Source organism: Meriones unguiculatus, chromosome 9 (assembly GCF_030254825.1).
Source record: "Meriones unguiculatus strain TT.TT164.6M chromosome 9, Bangor_MerUng_6.1, whole genome shotgun sequence".
Classification (NCBI taxonomy): Eukaryota; Metazoa; Chordata; class Mammalia; order Rodentia; family Muridae; genus Meriones; species Meriones unguiculatus.
Genome location: NC_083357.1, coordinates 14,869,905 through 14,895,145, shown reverse-complemented (window position 1 = coordinate 14,895,145; position 25,241 = coordinate 14,869,905). Strand labels below are relative to the sequence as shown.

Here is a 25,241-nt window from a genome sequence, read left to right as displayed (position 1 = left end):
TTTTTCCTTTCCCAGATCATGAATTTTTTGTATTATACCTTGTTTACTTTTCAGAATCTTGTCTTAAGTTTTGTTTAATAAAGAAAACATATTAATCTGAGGTTGATAATATGCAGTGAATTACATGGGACCGTCCTTCACAGGAGAAGTTGACTTATGTTAGTCCAGAGCAAAGTGAGATTACCATGTAATGTCTAGTGTCACAGTCATTTTACTGATGTGGATATTGCACCTCAATTTAATTGCTCTGGTATTTTGCAAATAAAGACTTTTGCATTGGTAGTGCGGCACACTATTAAACTGTTGCATATAGTGATGTCACAAGCACCAGTGTTTAAAAAGTCTGCATGTACTTATTCAGGTAGCTACAGAAGTATTAATGGAGTTGGCATTGTTCCACCAGTGGCACCAGTTTCTCTTCCTAGCCTGAAACATACTAGTAACGTTTGCAGGCTCCATAGTTAGCTTGCATGTCTAAACACTGGTAGCATTTGGAAGGAAATATGTTTATCGTTTGGGAAGGAGAGCTTTGGATTCCACTTTCTATGCTAGTATTCTTGCTGCCTTGTCAATTAAAAATTCAGCAGTGACTAAGATGATGAATATTCCTATATCATAGATTCCCCGAGCATAACTTGCAGGCTTGGTTCCATTTGACAAAAAACTAAGTTGGAGTAGGACAGAAAGGGTCATATATGCTGATATAATAGTGGGGCTTCGTATTGAACTTCGTGTGTTCCTGGAGAACCATGCAGAACCTGGAGTGAAATGTACAGTTTTAAATCTTTGAAGGTTTCCTTTTTTAATCACCATAATCAAGCCTTTCAGTCAGCTTATGTTACATTTGACAGCCATGAAAAAACTGATCAAATAGGATGTGAGAGGAAGTAGCTGAATAATACAAATTTTAAAACAAACCAACGACTCATTTAAAATTATGATGTAGAGTCTGATTGTGAAAGCAAGTTTCAGACATGACTTGATTGCTTATGTGTGTTTAGTCATTGGCATTGTTGTTCAGTTAATTGCCCCTAGACTAAGTAGTGAAAATTTCCCTAAAATTCAGGCAATTTGTAGCCTTCTGAAAAGCTATTTGCAGTACTAAATAAAGAAGGTGAGTGGGTGGCTTCTCAGGGGATAAGGTGTAGTGGTATGAAAGGAGTTTGGAAAGGGGCACTTTTGACTGTTTCCCTGCAGAACTTAACACCAGCCCTGCAGTCGTTATGCTTCTGCTGTAACATTAGCCTCCAACTTCCTTCCTTCTTACTTCTCCTCCACCAGCAGCATGCCTCCCAGTGTATTTCATTCCTTTGTCATGAAGGCAGTCTGCACTGACCCCGCAATCAGATGTGAATCCAAATCATCTTTGGTGATTTCTGGACAATATTTTAGTTTTTAGAATCTTGATCTAGCTATGGGACATGGAATAAATCTGTCACCCTATGATTATGGATATTAATAAATATAGCATTCTTATATACATTCATTATTATATTTTACTTGTTCCTGCTTCCCAGTTCTTGGCACTGTTTTGGCATATGGAGATTAATAAACATGGCACTTCTTATGTACATACATTATTATATTTGTTCTTACTTCCCAGTTCTTATCCAGCTATAGATTCCTTTTCAACAAAGAAACTTTGATTTACTAGTCTTCCAGAAAAGAGATTATACAGTTTTGAAACTGTTTTCAAATGTGTCATGGCAATTCACTAATTATGCAATAACTTTAAAAAACATGTAGAAATGAACTCAAAGAATCACAGACATTAAGCTCTGTGCCAGCAATTTTTAGTTCCCCACTAAAGCTTATAAGCAGCATTATTAGAATATCTCACAGATTATATCATTAGATGATGTTGCCAATATGAGCTTTTACAAATTGTTAGCAGTTGTCTTTTTAAAGACATATGAGGTAAATGCATCAAAGACAGCATGGTAACTGAAATGAGGCAGAATCAAAATGCTTGTTTATTTCAGACATACAACCAGATGTAGAAGAAAGTTTTTTGAACATTCAGGCAGAAAGTTGTATATCTACCAGTGAAATGACAGGGCTCACAAAGATATGCAGGCTTAGGAAATTTACGTGTGACACCAAAATAATTTCATTTTAAGACAACAGTTCAAGATGACTGACACCATTTGTTCTGCCATTATTTGTACATTTAGAACTCCATAAATACAGTAGTAGGAAAATGTACATTCAGAGTTTAACATCGTTTCCCCTTCTAGTGGCAGATCTGGAAGAACTTTGTAGTGACAGTGTATATGCCTTTTGAGCTCCTCCTCACAGGCTGCTGGAAAATAATATGGATCTTGCTTATTTTAGATGGGAAGTAAGGCGTGGAAAAGCAAAAGACTAGCATTATCCTTCAGTCTACTTCTGCAGACAGCAGATGTTTAGTCTTGCCCCTGACACTAGATGATGGAATCTTTAGTATGTATTATTTAGCAATTGAAAAGTGACCATTACTATTGTTATCAATTTTCTTACAGTAATTCTAAAAGTGTTTATTGAGTATGGAAATATGTTTTGTGGCAAAGGCCACTGTTAAAAATGGAAAAAGCAGTTGTCCGCCATGGATATTGCTACTGTTCTTTTTGATATGTAGGAAAAACATGGGTTTTTGATCTTGACACCACTGCAGAGTCTAATTTGAATTTGCACTCCTTTTGATACATTAATGGCTCAAAGTAGCCACCACTAAGCACAGGTCCACAAAACAATTTATTTTTTCAGTCTTGATGTACTATCTTTATTTAAAATATCAAGGTAGGGTGGGACTGGGAGGAGAAGAGGGAGGGGCCTATGACTGAGAAATAAATTGAATTAATTAATAAAAAAACAAGATTAAATTTATTTTGCATTTTGCTTATTTTATGTAGGAGTCATCAGCAATTTTCTACATGTAATTAATAAATATATATTTATGTATCTTTCTTATTATACTTATTTATAAATGTTAACCTTTGTTTTTTTTTTTTCTTCTTCTCAGATTCTGTCAAGTTTTAAGAATCAATGAATCATATAGCCCATGGAAGAAAAAACACAAATCAAGACATTTTTGGGTTCCAAGCTGCCAAAGTATGGAGCGAAATCTATGAGAAGTACACTTCAACCAATGCCAAACGGGGCCCCTGTGACATTATTAGGGACTTCAAAGAATAGTAATGTCAAAAGTTATATTAAAAATAATGGCTCTGATTGTTCATTGTCCCATTCATTTAATTGGAGAAAAACAAATAAATACCAACTTGGTTCACAAAACACAGCAGAACTTAATAATATACAGAGTACACACGATAGACTGATTGATCCTGAACAACATGCTCGTGCTCCAGGAATGCTTGATGGGAATGGGATAAAGGGAAGCTTGAAAAGTACTTCCTTGTTCACGTCCAAGTTAGCAAGACCATCAACCATGTTTGTGTCATCTGCAGAGGAGTTAAATCAAAAATCTTTTTCTGGACCATCTACTAGTTTGGGTAAATTCACCAAAGGCACATTACTAGGAAGGACTTCATATTCTTCAGTCAATGCGAAGTCTCATTTGAATACGTTTTACGGGAACCGGCCACCTGGTAACATGCAGAAGCCAAGAGTGAACCCTTGTGCCAGCAGAAGCAGTTCTGGGGAGAGCCTGGCACAGTCCCCAGACAATATTAAGTCTATTACTTGTGAAAAAATGGTAAGGTCACAAAGTTTTTCACATTCCATTCAGAATTCCTTCCTCCCGCCTTCATCTATAACCAGATCACATTCCTTCAACAGAGCTGTAGACCTTACAAAGCCTTATCAGAACCAGCAGCTACCTGTTCGAGTGCCTCTCCGGTCAGGTATGCTGACAAGAAATTCTCGGCAGTCAGAAGTACTCAATGGGAACGAACACTTGGGGTTTGGTTTTAATAGGCCTTATGCTGCTGGTGGGAAGAAATTGGCTTTATCAAATGGCCCAGGTGTATCTTCCACTTTGGGTTATAGGATGGTTCATCCCTCTCTGCTGAAATCCAGCCGGCCTCCATTTTCTGGGACCATGACAGTCGATAGTAATAAAAATCCACCTGCTGACATGTGTGTAGAGGAAGAAGGTGTAGCTTTGGACAAAGACAGCTCTACTGGTAAGGACCAAGAACTAATTGAAAATGAAAGTTACCGAACAGATAATGATCAGACTATGAAGCATGAATCTAAAATTAGGTACCTGAGTGATGATGTGGATGATATTTCCTTGTCGTCTTTGTCATCTTCTGATAAGAATGATTTAAGTGAAGATTTCAGTGATGATTTTATAGACTTGGACGACTCCAATAGAACTAGAATAACGCTAGAGGAAATTACTCTCAAAGAAGAAAAGCATGAAAATGTACCATCAAAGGATATATTTGATTCTCCTAAGGAAAATGAACAGATCTTCAGTAAAGCTGATGAATGGATAGATATAAGTGTCTCTGGTAAATATAAATATCCTTAATTCATGTGCTTTACCTAGCAATTATAATAGGCTAACATTGAGGGCTGTCTTTTGATAGACTCCAGGATGCTATTTGACTGAGAGGACTCAGTGTAGATGAAAGTGGATCAGGGCTTCAGCCTTGTGGCTTGTTTCAGCCCTGTTTTCATCTTGTCTAGGATAGGTCAATCAAGCAATCCATGTTTTGTTTTTTGGTGGGCCTCTCATATACAGGCCAGTTCCTATGTAGAATACACTGTATTCTACAGTGAACACAGGTAGTGTTCTCCACTCTGTTGGGAGGGGTTTGCCAATAACTCCATTCCCAATAGCCATATTGCAGTCCACTAAGAGTAAAGGTATGTCAGACATCGGTCAGATAGCCTAACCATACTTAGTTGAAAGCTCTCTAGTGTAGGTAATGTTTTTATGTAGCAGTACTTACAGTGACACTTCACTGAAGCATTATTTGCTTATGTTCCTGAGGAGAGGGAGTCCCAATTAAACATTTCTTTTTAGACCTGGCTATATCGGTACTTAATGCAGGACGACTCTTATTTGCTCACATACCCTGAAAGAAGAACACTGAAGGGAGCGTACAAAGGCATGTCTAGTCAAGGGACTGGCTCACACATAGTGATTCGCTAAACTCCCGTTTGTCTGAGGCCTTATAAAATGGAGGGTATCTAGAACAATGTAGTGTGTTTTTTAAGGACGTATCTGTGAAGTTAAATAGCCTGCAGAGAAGAAGAGCGTTCCCCAAGCAGTGGTTAAAATTCACTATTAGGAAATATTAAAGGAATGTGAGGATGTAAGAAATGTTGCAAAGTGAGTTTCATATTTACTACAAAATGTTTAAGCAGCTTATTTTTTAAAACTTCCTCTCCTTTTTTAAAAAATTAAGAATTTAGGAAAATGCTACAGTTACATTTTTTGAACCAAATGCTCTTATAATTCAGTGGCTTATTAGAGCTTATATTTTAGAAATGAGAAATGACTGTGTTTTGTAAATTCATGTGTTTTTTTCTTTCTTTTAAAATCATTTGAAGACAGGAGTGAATGTACAAAGCATACCTCTGGAAATAACTTGATTTCACCAGATACGGATTACAGAGCTGGTTCTTCATTTGAACTCTCTCCATCTGATAGCTCTGATGGAACATACATGTGGGATGAAGAGGGCCTGGAACCCATTGGAAGTGTCCACCCTGTTGGCAGCTATGAGTCCTCCGAAATGAACAGCATAGTATGTATGGTTTTGTGTACCTTTTGGAGACTTCTTTTTACTTTATTATACAGAGACATAATGACACTGATAAATATTTTATTTGAGAAATAGGAATCCATACCTGTCTATTAATGGCTTATAATATGTGTAACAAAAACATCAAGAATAGATGTCATTTCCCAAAGTACTGTGCATGTCCCTGCGCACATAATGTATTACACATAATGGCATTTATGCTTACTGTAGTGGTCAGGTTAAGCTAAGAACATGTCTTTCAAGACATTTTAAGTTGCCATATTGAGAAGTGCCACTTGGTAAAGGGATGTCAGGGATGGTGTTCCACAGAAAGGGTGGAGAATTGATGAATAAGTTGCCCTGTGACCAAGAATTAGCTGTTGACAAACCTGTTGTTAGGCTGTGCCTATCACTTATCACCAATTCAGTGTGGCTTAATACAGTGAAAGGTTTTGGCTTTTATTCTTTAAAAATTTTTTTTAATTTTATTTTTATTAATTACAGTTTATTCACTTTGTATTCCAGCTGTAGTGTCCTCTCCCATCCCCTCTCATTACAACCCTCCCTCCTTCTTCTTCTCCTATGCCCCTCCCCCAGTCCAATGATAGATGAGGTCCTCCTCTCCTTCCATCTGACCCTAGTCTATCAGATCTCATCAGGACTGGCTTGTCTTCCTCTGTGTACTAGTAAGTCTGCTCCCCCCTCAGGTGGAGGTAATCAAAGAGCTAGCCCATGAGTACATATCAGAGATGGTCCCTGTTCCTTTTATTGGGGAACTGTTTTGGACACTGAGCTGCCATGGGCTACTTCTGTGCAGGGGTTTTAAGTAATCTCCATGCATGGTCCTTGTTTGGAGTATCAGTCTCACCAAAGACCCCTCTGTCTAGATCTTTTGGTTCTGTTGCTCTCCTTGCGGTTGGCTTTTATTCTTAACAAAGTCTCTTGTAGGTCTGGGCAGCTTTCTAGGACACTTGCGTATAGTGACCTAAGCTGCTTTGGCCTTAGGCTTGACCTTGTCTGTGAAGTCCTTATTGCTGTGATTGAAGAAGACAGTATTGGCAATCATACCCGTGAAGTATTTAATTTGGCCTGCTAGCTGCACTGGATGATTTTGCTCTCAACCTGCTAGTCAGAGTTTGTCTGTGGCCCCACATAAGTACTAAGGGGATATGAAATGTATTCTTCCTGTGTCTGGAAAGGGAACTAGTACTGCTGTCAGGCATTAGTGCATGGCTCTTTCATAAAAGTAACATTATAAAAAGTCATTATAAGTAATGTGGAAAAATGACACAAATAAAATGTAACTGGTATATTTAAAGTGCCTCAGTGTAATTATTTAGGTTATAAAATAGAAATCCTCGTAAATCAAATTGGTTTGTAGATATATAACATTCTAATAGGCTTTCAGACATACTCATATATGCCTGTGACATGGAGAAACCAGATGTTGTGATGAGAGGCTTTTAAGTTTCACAGACATAGGGGGAGATCTGAGTTTGTATATGCAATTTACAGAGTAACATCTGATTAGATCAAGGCTACAGTTTAAGACTTTATTGTGTTCTTTATTAATAGACTTTTAAAATGTATAATTGAGGTAGCACATGCCCGTAATCTCAGCACTCAGCGGGGCAGAGCCAGGCAAATCTGTGAGTTTGAGGCCAGCCTGGTATATAAAGCGAGTCTAGGACAGCCAATGCTACACAGAGAAACCCTGTCTTGAACCACCTTCCATCTCCACCCCCTAAAAAAGTATAATTGAAGTGCGTATCAACACTTTTTCCAGTAGATGGCAATAGTAAGACACTTAGGACTTGATGTTTTTGGAGGTTCATTATCATAACTAACAAAAGGCCCTCTCTACAGATTTTAGAATGTGCATAGATGACCATGGTGTTAAATAAAATCCACGAGTGTATCCCTTTATTAATATACTTGAGTATAACAGAGGGGAAACAAGTCTCCACACTACTTTAGAACACAGTAGTGGCTCCTGATTTGTTTCTTTGCTTCTTTTTGAGTTAGGCCTGTCTGTCCTGAAACTCTGTGTAGATCAGGCTGACTTCAGACTCAGAAATTCACTTGCCTCTGTCTCCTAGGTACTAAGATTAAAGGTGTTCACCACTATGCCCAACTTTGATAGTACTCCTTTCTGATCCAAGGAGAAGACAAGGTCTGAGAAAGTATTGACAAAAGCAAGTTAAGATGGTCTTGAGTAGTAGACTTGCAGTTTTTGATGGAAGTTCATTATTTTTGTTTTGGATATTTTCAGCTTGCTATGTTTTCATGACGTATCACTTAACTGTTTGGTCTTCATTGAGATGCTCTGTTTTTGTCTTCCCTCTTTTTGCCCAGATACTAGTATATTTTGTTAGTTTTATTTGTGTATTTCCCTTTCTTTTACAGTAAATCTTCTTGATCCTTAGCATACAATTTATTTAAAAATAATCTTGTCTTTTTTTTTAACCAAGGAGTTCAGTCCATTTGCACTTGAATTTCTTAGATGTACTTCACCCTGACATCTTAATATTGTCTTCCTTTTTCTGTTTTTTTTCTTCTTCTTCTGTTTTTTTTTTTTTTTTTGCTAAAATAATTCCTGTTAATATATGTAACTTAACTCCAAATGAATCTTACAACTCTCTCTCTTTCCTTGGGCTTCACAGCAGTGTTAATTGTAGTCTGGGTTAATATAAGGGAATTTCTCTTCTGTTCCTTTCATTGATCTTATTCCAAAGAAAGGTTATTTCGTACTGCAGAGAGAGAGAGGAAAAGATGCTAGAAAGTTCTTCTATCAGTGTAGATTAATTCTCTTGTTCTTAAACTGTATATAAATGGAGCCAAGCACATATCATTTTGTGTCTGGCTTTTTTTAATGAGTTGTAGGTTTTTTGTTTTAATGTCTGTCCATGTATGTCATCCTTCCTCCTCCATGGTTAAGGAAACTTCTCACCCTGAGCTGTATTTCCAGCCCTTGTCCATTCTTCTTGATGAATCCGATTCCCTTATGTGGATGTAGTACAGCCCACTTTATTCCCTGCTGTTTAGCTTGTTTGAAGGTTTGGGCTATTTAGAGAATTGCATTGTTGAGAATATTTTTAGTGAAAATTTATTCATTTCAGTTGGCAAAATGGAAGAGGGGTTTCTTTAGTTATAGGTCTGCTTATTTTTATAGATAAAGGCTGCTACTTTTCCGAAGTAATTGTGTTTACAGTTCCCATTGATAGCAAATATCCATTCTGGAATTCTGCTTTCTTATCTGTACTTAAAGTTGTCTGCCTTTTTTGTTTATGATTCTGGTGGGTGATAGCGTGGCATTTTTGAGATTATACTTACTGCCTGTTTCAATAGCCTATTTTGTGACATGCTTTTATTGGTCTGTTTACATGAAAAGCTTATTTTTAAAAATTCTCCACATGTTTTTGTTGGTTAGTTTTATGTCAACTTGAGCAACCTAGAGTCATTTGAGAAGAAGGAATTTCAGTTACAAAAATTTATTTATAATACTGGCCCGCAAACAAGTGCGTAGAGTGTTTTCTCTGGCACATAGGTGGTCTTGAGGTGTATGAGAAAGCTGGCCAAGCAAGCCGTGAGGAGATAGCAGTAAGCAGCACTGCTCCATGGCTTAGGTTTTGGTTCCTGCCTCCAGGTACCTGCTCTGACCTCAGTGATGGGGTGCAACCCGAGAATAGTAAAGAAACAAACCACTTCTTTCCCAAGTGGCTTTTGCCATGGTATTTTATCAAACAATAGGGACCTTAAGACACATGTGTTAAACATATATGCTGTTAAATTTACTAGGTTTCTTTTATTGTTACCACTTTTGTTCAGTGTGAAGTCTTTGCTAACTCTAAAAAAATTTTCAGTATTTTTTTCTATGTGTATGTGTATATTATCCACCCTGGATTTCCTTTTAAATTTCTAAATAATATTTTTATGATAAAATTAACTATACTTTTTAAACATATATTTTAAAAATTCTTCTCTTATATTCCAACCACAGTTTTCTCTACCTCCTCTCTGCAAGATCCCCTCTTCCTCCTGAAAGGGCAGGCCTCCCAGGGATATCAACCAAACATGGCATATCAAGTTTCAGTAAGCACCTCCTCACTAGATGAGGCAATTCAGTTGGAGGAAAAGGAGTCAAAAGCAGGCAAAAGAGTCAGACAGCCACGCTCCCACTGTTAAACCAAGCTACACCACCATAACACATTGCAGAGAGCCTAGGTGAGACCCCTATAGGCTGGCTGATTGCTGGTTCTGCCTGTGTGAACCCCTGTGATTCCAGGTTAGTTGATTCTCTAAGTTTTCTTGTGGTGCCTTGACCTCTCTAGCTCCTATAATCTTTCTTCCTCCTCTTCTGCAGGATTCCACAAGCTTCACCTAGTGTGGCTGTGGATCTCTGCCTCTGTTTTCATCATGTGCTCTATGAAGCCTGTCTGATAATGATTACCTTAGGCTCTCTGGTCTACAAGTATGGCAGCTTTTTTTTTTTTTTTTTTTTGCTGGTTGTCAGTGCTGTTCAATTTACTAAGTTTCTTTTATTGTTACCACTTTTGTTCAGTGTGAAATCTTTGCTAACTCTAAAAAAACTTTCAGTATTTTCTTTCAAAAACTTTATATTTTACCTTTTACATTTAGATCGACAGTCCACCTGTAAATTTACTTTGTGTAATGTGTAGGGTAGAGGTCAAGATTAATTTTTATGGTATAGTGTAAAATAAAGGCTCAGTGTCAATTAACTTTTTTGGAGGAGTAAGGATTGGGCATCCATTTCCTCCATTTTTCTTCTAACAGGGCATCTTTGTAACTCAGGGACTGTATATATATATATAAATATTTCTTAGCCTTTAATAGTTCCATAAGTGGTTTAGTTTTAAGGACTGGGAGTTTGAATAGGATTGCACTGAATTTATAGGTCAATTTGGAGAGAATCTAAATATTCACGTTAGCCTTCCAATTTCTGTATGTGGTATATGCCTCCATTTATTTGGTCTGTAGAAATTTTCTTTTCTTTTTTTCTTTTTTTTAATTTTTAATTTTTTATTAATTACACTTTATTCATTTTGTATCCCCCCCATAAGCCCCTCCCTCCTCCCCTCCCAACCCCACCCTCCCTTCCCTTTCTGCATGCATGCCACGCCCCAAGTTCACTGATAGGGGAGGTTCTCCTTTCCTTTCTGATCTTAGTCTATCAGTTCTCATCAAAAGTGGCTGACTTGTCCTCTACTGTGGCCTGGTAAGGCTGCTCCCCCCTCAGGGGGAGGTGATCAAAGAGCAGGCCAATCAGATTATGTCAGAGGCAGTCCCTCTTCCCATTACTATGTAACCCACTTAGACACTGAACTGCCATGGGCTACATCTGTAAACTATTCTACTAGTTTTTATCCCATTTTAACAGTCTTTTTTAAAATTACTTGTTAAACTCTGGTGAGGTCTTTGCTATTACTTATTTACCTTTTCTTTCTTGTAAGGTCTTTATATTTGTATCCTTTCAGAAAATGCTTTTTGTACCACTGTTTCTTGCCTATATCTTTGTGCAGTGATTTAAGGCTATTTATATTTCTTCAAATGCTTACATTCTGTCTCTTTCCATGAACTATGATGGAACTTTGCAAATCTGTCTTCCCCTTGGTTCCTCTGCCTATCCAAAGTTGCATTCAGACCTTTCTCTTCTCCTTGTCAATGCTCAGGGTGATAGTTTAGTACTGAGGTGCAACCCAATACTTTGAAACCACAACCTGCTTTTCTCCCACATTGTGAAGACAGACTCCTCATCTACTTTTATACCTCCAGTACTGACTTGTGATTCTTTTCACTTAGAATTAATCACCATTCTTTTGTTTTGAACTGTAGTAGTCTTTCCTCTCGTTTTCGGTATATGATCCCTGTGTGCTATCATACTGCTTCGTATTAATCATCACACCTACACTGAAGACATAAGCATAGAAGGATCAGATTGTCTTTCATTTCTTTAATCAGAGGAGAACCTATTGAGTCGTTGAAATGACATTAGGAATCTAGATTAGTTAGTAATCTAGAGTCATGCTATTGATCTATATTATGAAATTTACTTTTGTTAAATTCTCATATTTCATACCTAATCCCCTTTGCCCTGTTTTTTTTTTTCTTTTTAAAACCATAAAGCCTATATGATTGTTGCATGTCAAAATTTGATTTGTGTTTCATTTTATTTTGAGGGTATTCATTTGAGGCTATTTTATCTAAACGTTCTTTCTTAGGAGTTTTTCTTTTATTTATTTTTTATTTGCTCAATTAATTTATCCATGTGTGTGTGTTTGTGTGTGCACATACACAAGAGCAGGAATTGTGCATGTACAGGTCAGAAGACAACTTGTAGGAGTCAGTTCTGTCTGTCTTCTATCACATGAGTCCTGTGGAATAAATGCAGGTCCTCAGGCTTGGTGGCAAGCTCCTTTACCCCTGAGCCATCTTACTATCCTTATTTTTGTCTTTTTCTTTCACTGTGAATTCATAACTTCCTTTGCTTTTCTATTGAAGCTAATATGGTATATTGTTTCCTCATTCTTTCATACTCATGGTGTTATGGTGTTAGCATAATACAGATAACATGGTGTTAATAGTCTCTACAAAATAATGTAGAATGTAGTTTGGTTATTAAAGAGCATGGCCAGGTGGTGATGCATGACTGCAGTCTGCATGTAGAGGCAGGAGGTTTATGAGTTTGAGACTAGCCTGGGTTACAAGTAGCAAAAAACTCCTGTCAAAACAAAACAAAACAGGAAAACAAAACAAAAAACCATAAAGAGGTAAAGCAAATGCCTTTCTTTTCAGCCAGTTGAGAGCAATATTCTTACTTGATGTTCCCTGTATCTCTGATGCTTTTGTGTATATTTCTTAGAGAAACAATTGATCTCTCATGTCCATAGAATAATCATTCAGATCATGAAATGAACATGAGTCTGTTACTGCCATCTTGTTTTTGCATGTCATCAAAGATTATCCTGAGTGAGGTATCCCAGAAGCAGAAAGACACACACGGTAGATATTCACTTATAAGTGGATACTAGACCTATAATATAGAATAAACGTACTAAAATCTGTACACCTAAAGAAGCTAAGCAAGAATGAGGTCCCTGGGTAAGATGATCAATCCTCATGCAGAAAGACAAACGGGATGAACGTTGGAAGAAGGAGAAAACAGGAAACAGGACAGGAGCCTTCCACATGGGAGCCTCTGAAAGGCTCTACCCAGCAGTGTACCAAAGCAGATTCTGAGACCCTTAACCAGACTTTGGGCAGAGTGCAGGGAATCCTATGAAAAAAGGGGGAGATAGTGGGACCTGGAAAGGACAGGAATTCTACAAGGAGAGCAACAGAACCAAAATATCTGGGCACAGGGGTCTTTTCTGAGACTGATACTCCAACCAAGCAGCATTCATGGAGATAACCTAGAACCCCTGCTCAGTTGTAGCCCATGGCAGCTCAGTATCCAAGTGGGTTTCCTAGTAAGGGGAACAGGGACTGTCTCTGACATGAACTTAGTGGTGGGCTCTTTGACAACCCCCGCCCCCCAGAGGGAGCAGCTTTGCCAGGCCACAGAGGAAGACAGTATAGCCAATCTTGATGAGACCTGATAAGCCAAGGTCAGGTGGAAGGGGAGGAGCACCTCTGCTATCAGTGGACTTGGAGAGGGAAATGGGAGGAGCTGAGGAAGGGAGGGTGGGATTGGGAAGGAATGAAGGAGGGGGCTAAGCTGGGATACAAAGTGAATAAACTGTAATTAATATAAAAAATGAAAATTTAATTAAAAAAATTCTCCACTTGACCAATTTCATATGTATTCTTTAGTAAACCAGCACATTAGAACCTCCCATTGATTTGAGGTAGTATGAGCGTGTCTTATCTGTTTCCTGGCCAGTGAGTGTTCCATTCTTGTACTGAGTACTATAGTCCTTGATTTCCTGCATAAGGTCACTTGGTCTATCTTCTGTATTCACTCTAGCTCCAAGATTAGCCATATGTAGGAGCCCTGGTTCTTTTCATCATAAATGGAATAAAAAAGCCAAGTTTCAGGTGCTTGGTATGCTAATTCCTGTCACAGAGTTATTCCTAGACAGGTAATCTCATGTGTGTGTGTACACACACACACACACACACATATACAAATTTTTTATTCTACTGTAGCTCTATATTAGAAACCATTAATTCATACTAAACCTTCTAAAAATTTTAGTTTTCTATGGGTATATTTCAGTACCTATCTCTGGTGAAGACAGATCTGATTTCTGTTACCCTTAAAATCAATACTTATTTCAGCCTTACTTTATATAGTCAGGTACTCTTCTGTGCTATCACCTTCTGTGTTGAGGTCTCGCCCATCCTATGTCTATAATGGACCATCCCATGTGTGAACAGCCTCTTGTACTGTTTAGCGTCTGGCTTCCCATGAAGGTGTTCTCCCAGTGGCTTACTTCCCAGCCCCAGGTTACATCCTGGCTGCCTGGGTTTATGGAAGTCTTCATACCCCTTACGTTCTCAAGCCTGATAGGGCAAGCCGGCTAGTGTGGCTGCTCTTTTCATACTTACATGGGTTCTAAGCCCTCAAGTGTTGTTTGGCTGCCTTCCGTATATATGCTATTCTTACTTTTCCTGGTGTTTGCACATTTGAAAGGGTACTATGGAGATATTCTAGGACATCTTAGTAAACTACAGAAATACTCTCATATATATCTGTTATAAATTCAAAATAAGTGACCTGAATAAGCACTTGAACTGCTTTTGTGTGTGCTAAGCACCTGTCTCATGCCATGTGATTAATATGTATGTGTGGGTCTACAAGTATTCACGGAACTGAGAGTGCCATTTTCTGAAATACCAGTTTAAATAAAAGTTTAGTATAAACTGTGATGGTTAAGGAATGTAAATTAGATTGCCTTCATGTCCACTTTATGAAAGGATTCATAAAAATCTGGGATCAGCTCATTCTTAAAGATTAAGGTGACATCTTTTAAAATTTTTAAGGGGGAATATTTATTAAAAAAATCATATTTTTGATTACTTAATTGCCCTTTAACATAAAACAACCTTGTAAAGAATGGTAGACTTTCAGATTGATTTATTGCTGTTTTATAATCTGAGTCAAGTTTAATGAAAAACACATTAACTTGTTGGCATATTAATTTCCTCTAGTTGCTGTAACAAATTATCACAAATTAGTAATTTAAAACAACACACAATTCTGTTTTTAAAAAAATGATGTTAAGTGTGTTACTGAGGGCTTTGAGCATATTTGGAAAGTGCTCTGACACCAAGCTACCCCAAATCCTAGTCCTAAACAGCACAGATTTATCTTATCATTTTGGAGTCTGGAAATCCAAAATGTATCTCACTGACAGGGTGGGTAAGGGTGCATCATCTTTTAATCCTCATGAAGAAATGCATTTCCTTGTACATTGCAGTTTTTAGATTCTACCTGTACTTATTCCTTGGCTTCTTTCTACCTTCTGTCTTCAAAGCCAGCAGTGGCATATACTCTCATATGGCACTCAGATCCTCTTCCCATCTCCCTTCTCTCTAAGGTTCAGAATTACTTAGGAACATACATGGCTGTGTCTTTAAGGGTTTAACTGATAATGGAAGGCAGACATCACCTTATGGCTGTAGGGCATCATTGGAGGACTTTAATGGGAAAGAGCATAGTTTGATTCATATTTTAAAAGTATTCTCTGTGAAAGATTGAATTGGAAGGTATGAGGAATAGTGGAAGCCATTGTTGAAGGATGGATGGTAGTGACTCATACTAAGGTGGTGACTAGTGAAGACACAGAGGAAAAGACAGTTTGGAAAATATTTAGAGAGGGTGCAGTTGGCTGAGTTCCATACTTGTTTGATTGTACAGATGGAAAATACCACCTCCTCAGTTTCTAAAACTCCTCAGTTTTAGAAATTACAAGTAATATTTTTGCTTCTGTTCCTTCTGCCAAGTCATCTGGAGTTGCTGGCTAGCCTTGTTACTTTCCTGTCAGCTTCCCTGTCCTTGGATATGAAATCTGCCTTTGGCTTTTCACGCTTGGGAGCTCCTCTCATTTATTACTTCAGTCTGCTCACTTTGATTCTCTAGTTTCTAGTTTCTATTTCTTGTCTTGAATATGGGTAATATTTTGTTGTTTCTCATTGCTTGTTTAGGTTTTAGACTCCAAGGTCTCAGTAAATGTTTATTGAAGTGAATGCCATGAAAGGCACCATAAATATTGCCATTCAGTTAAGTAAATAGAACCTCCTAAACTGCAGCTGCTGTTTATTGCTGCTCAGTATTTTCCATGCATATTGTGACATAGCCTCTTTAGAAAGTGAGTTTCTAAGGTATCACGTGTCATAATAGCAAACTGCAACTAACTAAAACTGTTATGCCAGTATAGATGGGAAGGTAAGGGGACGGCTTACAGAAAGTTGAGACGGTCTTAAAAATAGGTAAATGGGAATTTCAAACTCACCTTGATAGCTCCAGCTGTTTCCTGATCCAGATTCACGGGACTTGAGAGAATAGAAGGATCTACTCAGTGTAGTTGCTACAGAAGTGGGGAAGCTATGACAGGAAGAAACCTGTTTCAGCAGATGTTTTTCCTTATTGAGTTCTCAGCAAAAGTTCTTTCTTGTCCCACTAGCTTGTTTTTGAATGAGCTTAAATTTATTAATATAGTTGTGTTGACCCTTTAAACACACTTATATTTTTATTTAATAATGAGTGCTATAATACATTACTTACATTGTGATCTAAAGTTTAATTCAGTAGTTATTTTATAAGTTTTTACTATGTTTCAGGAATACTGTTAAATTCTGAAGACAGCAATGGATAAAGTTGTCTTTATCCTTAATGAGTTCAGATTTTAGTACCATATAAACAGATGATCACAGTTTGGACTTAAAATTCATAGGTTATTATTAGTGTGCACAGGGCTTCATATAATGTGTCACTGTGTTGAGGGTGAAGAGAGAGACAGAGAGAAGAGAGAGACAGCACATTTGTTTTAAAAAGGAAGTGACAATAAAATGAAAATTTGAAGAACATACAAAGTTGATCTGTTGGCCAAGGAAACAGAGCAGGTGAACATGTCAGCATAGGGGAAACATGTATGGTAGTTTGTGGGTATCATGATGAGGAATAGCAGCATAGCTGGGTATAAGTATGAGATAGAGAAAAGTTAGGGAAATGAGCTAGGAAGTCAGGGGAAACCTGATGTTCCAAGCTGAACTTGAAGATATTTGCAAATCATGTTTTAAATGTAGTGAGATTGATATAGTAGTAAATATTTTATAAATATTTCTGTTTCAGTGTTCATATACACTTCCTGTGCATGTGTAATACTGAGCACAGTAGTTTTTGGAATATTTGTTTTTCTCTCATACAAGCAGAGTTGGTGTACTATTTAAACTTCCAGGTAAAGGCTGTATGTAGATAAAAGCGAAGTTAAAAGTAATTTGTTAACAAAAAGCACATTGTTCGTAACCATGTCCGGTTAGGTAGTTGTGGTCCCTAACATAGATGCATGATTGGTAAGACTGAAGAAGACTTGGCTTCTCTAAATTCATTAGGTAGATATTAAAGACTTGTTTAAGAGGACATTGAAACTATAAGGCTAAGTGTTTTTCACCAATTGGATAGCTTTTAAGGGATGCTGTTTTATTCTGAATGAGCAGTTTATACATTTTAAAACAGCTCAGGCTGCCCTCTTTGTTCTAAAGCAAGTGCCAGGACATATTGCCTCCAAACTCTTCCATTTCTAGGGGCATTTAGGTGGCTTTACCCTAGTTCTTTTGTGACTCTCTTGGTTGATTCAGGCGGCCTGTTCTTAGAACCTGTGAATGGAGTACCTTGCCTTGGAGTACAGGGAGGCAGAGATTGAAAGGTGGTTTGTGGAGCCTCCATCTTTTAATGTATGATGCAGTAAGAAAAGAAAAGCCCAAGAACATTAGATCACATAGTAGAATCTCAAATTTTGATCTTACCTACAGAGTTAGTGTCTCATAACTTATAACGTGTGGTTCATCTCTCATGGGAAGTTACTTGGAGGCATTATTAAGCTCTGAAGTTTTTACATAAAGAACAAAGGGATTCTTAATTTTTCATTACATTTTCGGTGTGTGTGTGTGTGTGCATGTGCACATGTGCTCATGCACATGAGCACACATTCACGTGGTCAGAGAATAGTTTTCAGGAGTCAGTTATCTTCTACTGTGTATGTCGCTGGTATCAAGCTCAGGCTGTTGGGCTTGGCACCAAGCATTTTACCTGGGGAGCCACCAGCTCTTTTCCTATTTTCAGTCCTTGGAAAGCATGACATCTGTGTGAATATACATTTCTTGCCCTCAAAAGCTTTTACTTTCTTAAATATTCATTATTTGAACACCATAGTTAGTGTTTATTAAAGTTTTCTGGTAAACATGAGGAGGACAAGAATCTATTTTTCTCCCCAGAAACTTTTATAGAAGAAACAGCTTGAGTTTTGTTTCATTTTCGTAATTGATTAATTTTAGGTTTAATTAGGAATTTATACAATGTTACTGTATACCTTTGACATACCAGTATTCCTAAGGTTAATAATATACTATGTTGCCATAGTGCCATAGTTGACATAGGTATGAACCAGGAATGCACTCTGAATTCAGCCCTAACTCAGAGTCACACCATTTTTTGAAGTGCTGGTGATGCAGTCAACATCTGATATCCATACTCCGTGCCAAGGCATCAATCATTTTATGTGCTTGTTTTGCTCCAGTGCTGTCATCCAATGCTGTCTTTTTTGTTCTTTGTTTCTTTGGTTTTAGAATAACCTCCAGTATGAGTACTTCTCATAATGAGATTGTGGCTGTGCTTTTTTGGCAAGAATGCAACAGAAATGATAATGTGCCCTTTTTGCATGCCTATCAGGAAGTGCGTGGTTTCTGACAATGGTACTTCAATTGATAATACTTTGTTCAGATGATTGAAGTAACATTCACCTGGCTTTTCAATTGCAGACTTATGCTTCCTTTTATTTTGTGCAGATACTTTGAGACAGTACAGACATTCATCTTTTCCAGTGTTAGGATCTCTTAATTCTTTACTAACTGGAGTTTTGCTGTAAAGATGTGCTTTCTCCTTTTCCTGTCTGCTTCAGACAGTTGGTGTCATTATGACAGATAGGAAGTTACCCTGCATTTTAGCAGTACTGTTTGTTATTCATATTGCTTTTGCTAGGAATGAGGGTGCCTTCATGGACGCTCCTGTACCTTTCTGAATCTTCATTACTTTTGAGCATTCCTTGCTTTGGCACTAGAAGGTCTTCTTGTAGAACCTTTACTTCTCTAAGGGAAGAAGATGTAGAAATAGATTTAGAAACGCACAGCAAGTACTAGTTGGGCTAGATGCATGTCGTTGACTTTAAGTGTCATGGTAAAGGTAGTTGGAATTATAATTTTTGTTTTTCAGTAGTTCATAGCGGTGCCTTCTTCTCCACCCACTGGCACAGAGTGCTTTCTAGTCTTTCCATTTCCTTCTTTTTAACTCTTCTCTCAGAAGCTGAGAAACCTGGCTCTATACTCTATACTACAGTGTGTATGCATTAGCATCATAATGTGTGCCATCTGAGTGTATATATGTATTTGTATGTATGCATGCATGGGTCGTGCCTTTTCAGTTTATTATTAATATCTAACTGAAGTACTACTTTCCAAGTTTCCTTCTTATTTATTTATTTAGTTTTTTAAAGTTATCATCTCCCTTTGGTAGTTAAGTTGGTTTGTCATAATGTTAAGGTTCATTTCTACTGTTTTTTATGTAACTTCATGCTTTCTTTATGTCATTGTAATTTGCTTAAAATATTTATTTTGTGTTATTTTATGGGTATATTCCTATTATTTCATACTACTACATTCTATATTATTTTGTAGATACATATTATTTATTCAGTTACTGTAATAACGATGAACATCAGGATTATTTCTAAAATTTTGCAACTGCAGATTGCTAAAGCAACCATCCTAGTGCACATTTCTTTTTTGTAATTTACATAAACACTTTTGCCATGTCTATGCCCATGCTTGTTCAGTTATGCGTATCAAAGTGTACTATGATTGGCATCTTTTGTCCTTGTCTGAAGTTTACTGCTGAATCTGAAGTCCCATAATTCTTACATGCTGAGGATTATTATCAACTAAGATTTAATTCTGGAATAAAAACAACATTTTCTCCTAAAACACACAGCAATCTTAATGTGAAAAAGTCAGTAGTAACCAGAAGAAAGAAATGCTTTCTTATGTTTCTGAACCTCAGATGTAGTAAGTGGTACGTCTGTTGAGGTAGAGGTCAGCCTCAGTGGACACTCACTGATGAGCTGTGATGTGACTGGTTTATAGGATAGGAAGTTGAATTTAAAAGAATATATTATACTCATGCTACTAAAACATTAATATTTCAGCTCATTAAGTATGTGTTAATTAAAATCTGTCATTTACTGTTACAGAATCTCAAACCTATAAAACTTCAAGTAAACTTTGAAAAGGCTTAAAGTGCAGTGAAACACAGCTTGGCTAGGGCTCATTGTTGAGGCCACAACATGGTACATGATTGGCAGCTACTGCAAGTTGCCATGTGCTGCATGGATTCATCGCTTGACCTGACTGGGGCAGAAAGGGAATAAAGAAAGGACAGGTGCACAGATGCACCTACAGAAAAGCTGGGATTGGCTGTGCTGTGTCACTCTGATGGAGACATACCAGTAACTTAGTGCCTTTATTTTGCGCATCTGAATTGAGGAGGTGGGTTTACTCAATTGAAAAGGAGCTGAACAAGGAGGTTGGTTTATAGTGAATGGCTAAACAGGGAGGTTAGTTTTCTGAATTGTGGTGGGTGTTTCTAGGAAAGTAGACTCAGGCTGCAGTTATCCCAGAAGAGAAAGCTGTGATTGGTAGGTTCTGCCTGCACACTTGAATATCCACACATGGACCAGAAGAAGGCTGGAAGTTTTTCCCATGGTTCTAAGGCACTAGTATTCTTGGCATGGCTGTGTCCATGTCAACAACCCACATTCACTCAGGACTTCATCAGCTCTTCACACATTCACTTAGACCGTACTCCACTCCCCAGAAGAAGTCTCTATTAATTTCTCAATGATTTTCTCTTCCCTTTAACTTTAAAGGTGCTACTGTGCTTTTGTGTTGGTCTGTTTCTCTTTTAGCCTGCTGGGAAGTACCATAGAAAGGCAAGAAATAATATTTAAACTGTGAAAGGTAAAAACACCCAAATGTCAATAATATTGGTTCTAAAACATAGAAACAGAAACAAATCTGGCTATAGAATTGGAGGAAACAGTACATTTTCTTTCTTTTTTTTTTTTTTCATGCTATAACAAGTTCCTACAGCACACGTCTGATTATATATTAGGTAAATAGTGAGAAACAGGTGTCGGTCGACTAAAGCATGGTGTCAGCATGGTGGAATCTCTTCTAGGAGGTTTTGAATGAGTCCTGTTAACCTTGTCATTTCTAGCTTTTAACAGTTACTCTTGCCTCATGGCCTCCTTCCTCTGTTTTCAGGTGGCTGGGCAGTCTGCAGCAGTCTGATTTCCAGAAAGGCTTCTGTTAGCAGTACTATAGAAGTCTCCTACACTGGGAAAAGGAACAAGAAAGAATATTGGATTAGAAGTCACCAGGGGCTGAATGTTTCTTATTTATTTATTTATTTATTTATTTATTTATTTATTTTTTCAATGCAGTTTATTCAGGAACCTTGAACAATCCTCGGACCCTGGGGAAAGCTGGGGCTGAATGTTTTAAAGTTACTTACTTTTACTCATTAAATATGTTGTAGGTATCTACTGAGTAATAATTACAAGCAAGAAAAAAGCAGTTTTGAGTCTTTCTTAGGTAAATATTAAATGAATAAGGACTTTTCACCATTGTTCTTTTCAGATTGGGAACATTTCTTTCTTTGTTTTTGTTCCCTGTTCTAGATGTCTTGTTAGTTGACCATTATATCTCAGTTTTCTTTCCATTGTTTTTACTTTTTTTAAGAGGTTGTTTGTTTTTTCTTTTGGTCTGCTTCGTTCAGAGTTTCCATAATGTTTATTTTCTGTTAAATTTTGAATTAGGGCAGTTCCTTAATTCTTTATGGAAACTTCAGGGTGTATTTAAACCTAAGGGGTTTTATGGGCTGTACTATACTATAGTCTCCTAGTTTTGATAGTAACCAAATTGTGATTTATCTTGCTTCATTTGTGTCCTTGCTTATCTGCTACTTTTTCCTAACCTGGATTAATTGGAATGGCTTATTTTTCATGTGTGTCTGTGGTGTGTATGCACAGGTTTAGGTGTGTAGAAACTTGAGAACTGACATCAGGAACCATCCTCTTAGTATATCTCTGTAGTCAATGAGGAAGGGCCTCTCAGTCAAACCCACATTCACCGATATAGCTATTCACCATAGCCTTCTTGCTGTGGGAATTCCCTGTCATTTGCATGTGGAGGCTGTAATCATGGGTCAGCCAAGTTCACATAACACTTACATGGGTTCTGGGGATCCCAGCTATTGTCCTCATCCTTTCACAGCAGTGCCCTAACTGCTGGGCCATCTCCCCAGCCACATCCTCATCACTTTAGATGTAATACAAAATGTGCAGTGTGAGCTGAAGTGGTCTGTATCTATAATCCCAGCATGTAGGATTGTATGAGGCAGGTAGGTCAACAGCTTAAAGTCATTTTTAGCTACATGGCAAGTTTGAGGCCTGCCTGCATTACAGGAGACCATGTGTGTGTTTCTGGCGGGGGGGGGGGGGATTTATTATAAATATGTTAAAATATCCTCTCAATAGTTTCCCTTCAGATATAACTATAATCCAGTGGACGAGCTGGCCCAGCTAGTATAAGTGCTTACATGCAAGCCTGATTACCTGAGTTGGGTCCCTGGAGCCCATGGTTGAAGGAGAGACTCTACAGAGTTGTCCTGATCTTTGTTTTCTCCTGTGTTACGTATATACCTGCATTTTATTCTCACTCATTCATACTCACTCCTATATGCCCTCCCTCCCTTCCTGTCTTACACACATACACACACACACCCCTCACAAATAATAATAAATTTAAAAAGATTATTACAATCCCAATTTACTATACAATTAAAATGTTTTCTGCAATCCTCTTTCTTCCTTCCTCCCTCCCTCTCTCTCTTTCTTTCTATCTTCTTTCCTCTCTCTTTCTCTCTCTGTATTCCTTCCTTCCTTCCTTCCTTCCTTCCTTCCTTCCTTCCTTCCTTCCTTCCTTTCTTTCTCTCTCTCTCTTTCTCTCCCCCTTCCTTCCTTTTTCCTTTCTTTCTTCCTTCCTTCCTTCCTTCCTTCCTTCCTTCCTTCCTTCCTTCCTTCCTTCCTTCCTTCCCTTCCTTCCTTCCTTTCTCTCTCTCTTTCTCTCCCCTTCCTTCCTTCCTTCCTTCCTTCCTTCCTTCCTTCCTTCCTTCCTTCCTTCCTTCCTTCCTTCCTTTTTTTCTTTCCTTGTTTCCTTACCACATCTCTCCCCTTCCTTTCCCATTCCTGTCTCCTTGCCTCCTCTGCCCCCCCCACGCCCTTCTGTCTGCTTTCCTTTATGGAATTCTGTATGTAGGCCAGGGTGGCCTTGGACTTGCTGCAATCTTCTTCCCTCTGCCTCCTCAGTGCTGGGTAACAGGAATAAGTCACCAGTTTTTCTTGATGCTGAAATTCCAGTAATTTTTGTGAGAACTTTTATTTGAACACAGTTTTAGATTTTAAAAAATTGTTATAATAGGAGGGCGTTTTTTCTCTGTTTTCTACCTAGATTCCTTTGTTCTTAATGTGACACATTTGTTACATTAATGAGCCATTGTTGTTATTTTATTATGTAATTTAAAGGCTCTGAGTTTTGGGGAGGCCTTATTACAATTAATAGTCATGTTTTCAGAACAGATCCTCTCTGTTCTGACCATGTCTCGAGCTTTTAGTTTTGATGGCCTTGACAGTTTTTAAAGGAGTATTGTGCAAGCATTTTATAGGATGTTGCTCCATTAGGACTTGTCTGATGCTTTTCCTTTTAAAGTAATTTTTTGAGAATTTCATAGTGTGTTCTGATCATGCTTAGTCTCTACTCTCCATGCTTCCCCCTTAGTTCACTTAGATCAAACGTCTTTTTTTTTCTTTTTTTAACTTAAATAACCCATCATGTCTGATTTATGCTGTCCATCAACTTTTGGGTGTCAGCTAACCCATGGGATCATGTAGCCTACCAGGGGACACACCCTTATAGAAAACAGTTCTTCCCTGTCCCAGAAGCTATTAACTGTTAATAGCTCCTCAGTTAGGGAGGTGAGCCCATGAATTCATTCTCATCCCATGCTAGAATATCGACTTGCTTGATCTTATACAGGTATTGTGCAGAAAACTACAGTGACTTTGAGTTCATGAGTGCAGTGGTCCTGTTGGTTAGGCCAGGAGACAGTTTCATCAGAGTCTTTTCCAATCTTTGGTTTTAGTTGTCTCTACCCCTCTTCTGCTATGGCCCCTGAGTCTTGCAGGGTATGGTATGGTATAGATGCCTCATTTGTGACTGAGCACTCTACAGACATGTATTTTCTGCATTGTAGCCAGCTGTGAGTTTCTGTTTTAATTACTGTCTACTACACAAAAAAATTTCTCTGCTGAGTTCTGAGAGCTGCACTAATCTATGGGTATAGAGATGAATTTAGAGTGTAGTTTGATCCTATGTCTATTTAGTAAAATAATATTATGTCCAAACCTAGGCCTGTGAGCTCCCCAACTATGGGTTCCTAGCCAATCTTAACAGTACCAGGCATGTTTTCTCCTATGGATCAGGCCTTAAATTTAACCAGAAAGTAGTTGGTTATCCCATAACACTCAGGCCACTGTTAGACCATGAGCCTATCTTGATCATTATTGAAATATACTGGGTTCACAGCTAAATAAGGCAGACTACCAATGCCTTTTTTTCTCCCAGTATCTTCTAGTAGCTCCTTAGTTTGGGAATTCTGTTGCTCTGATAAAACATCATGACCAAAGCAATTTGGGGAGGAAAGGGTTTATTTTGTAACAGTTCCACATCACAGTTTCTTATAGAAGGCCTCAGGCCGGGTAGGATCTGGAGGCAGGAACTGAAGCAGAAGCCATGGAGGAGTGCTGCTCACTGGCTTGCTCAGTTTGTTTTCTTATACAGCCCAGGACCATAAACCCTGGGTAGCACCACCCACAATGGCCTGGGCCCTCCCACATGAATTACTAATCAAGAAAATGTACTATAAGCTTTCCTACGGGCCAGTCTGATGGAGGCATTTTCTCAGCTGAGCCTCCGTTTTTTCCAAGTACTCCAGCATGTGTCTAGTTGACTTAAAATACTAGTAGGGAGGAATCTTCCTGGTCAGTACCATTTTGATTTTTCCATGTACTGTGTCCAGTGTGTATTGTCTTCATTGAAAGGGTCTTACTGTATATTTTTTTCTTTTTAATGGTTGTAGAATAAAGCGTTTTTGGAGGTAACATCACAGAGGGAAGGTAACACTGACTTTGA

General features: G+C 38.0%; 1 protein-coding gene across 6 annotated transcripts in view; it reads left to right on the top strand.

The window, feature by feature from the left end:
- Ccser2 (coiled-coil serine rich protein 2) overlaps positions 1–25,241 on the top strand; it is a 130,750-nt gene that overhangs the window by 23,613 nt on the left and 81,896 nt on the right. For all 6 annotated transcript variants that reach the window (XM_060390906.1, XM_060390908.1, XM_060390910.1 and 3 more), the window contains exons 2-3: positions 3,002–4,457; positions 5,506–5,702. In XM_060390906.1, coding sequence (XP_060246889.1) covers positions 3,041–4,457; positions 5,506–5,702 — 1,614 coding nt within the window. In that variant the 5' untranslated portion in view covers positions 3,002–3,040. The remainder of the gene's footprint in view (positions 1–3,001; positions 4,458–5,505; positions 5,703–25,241) is intronic.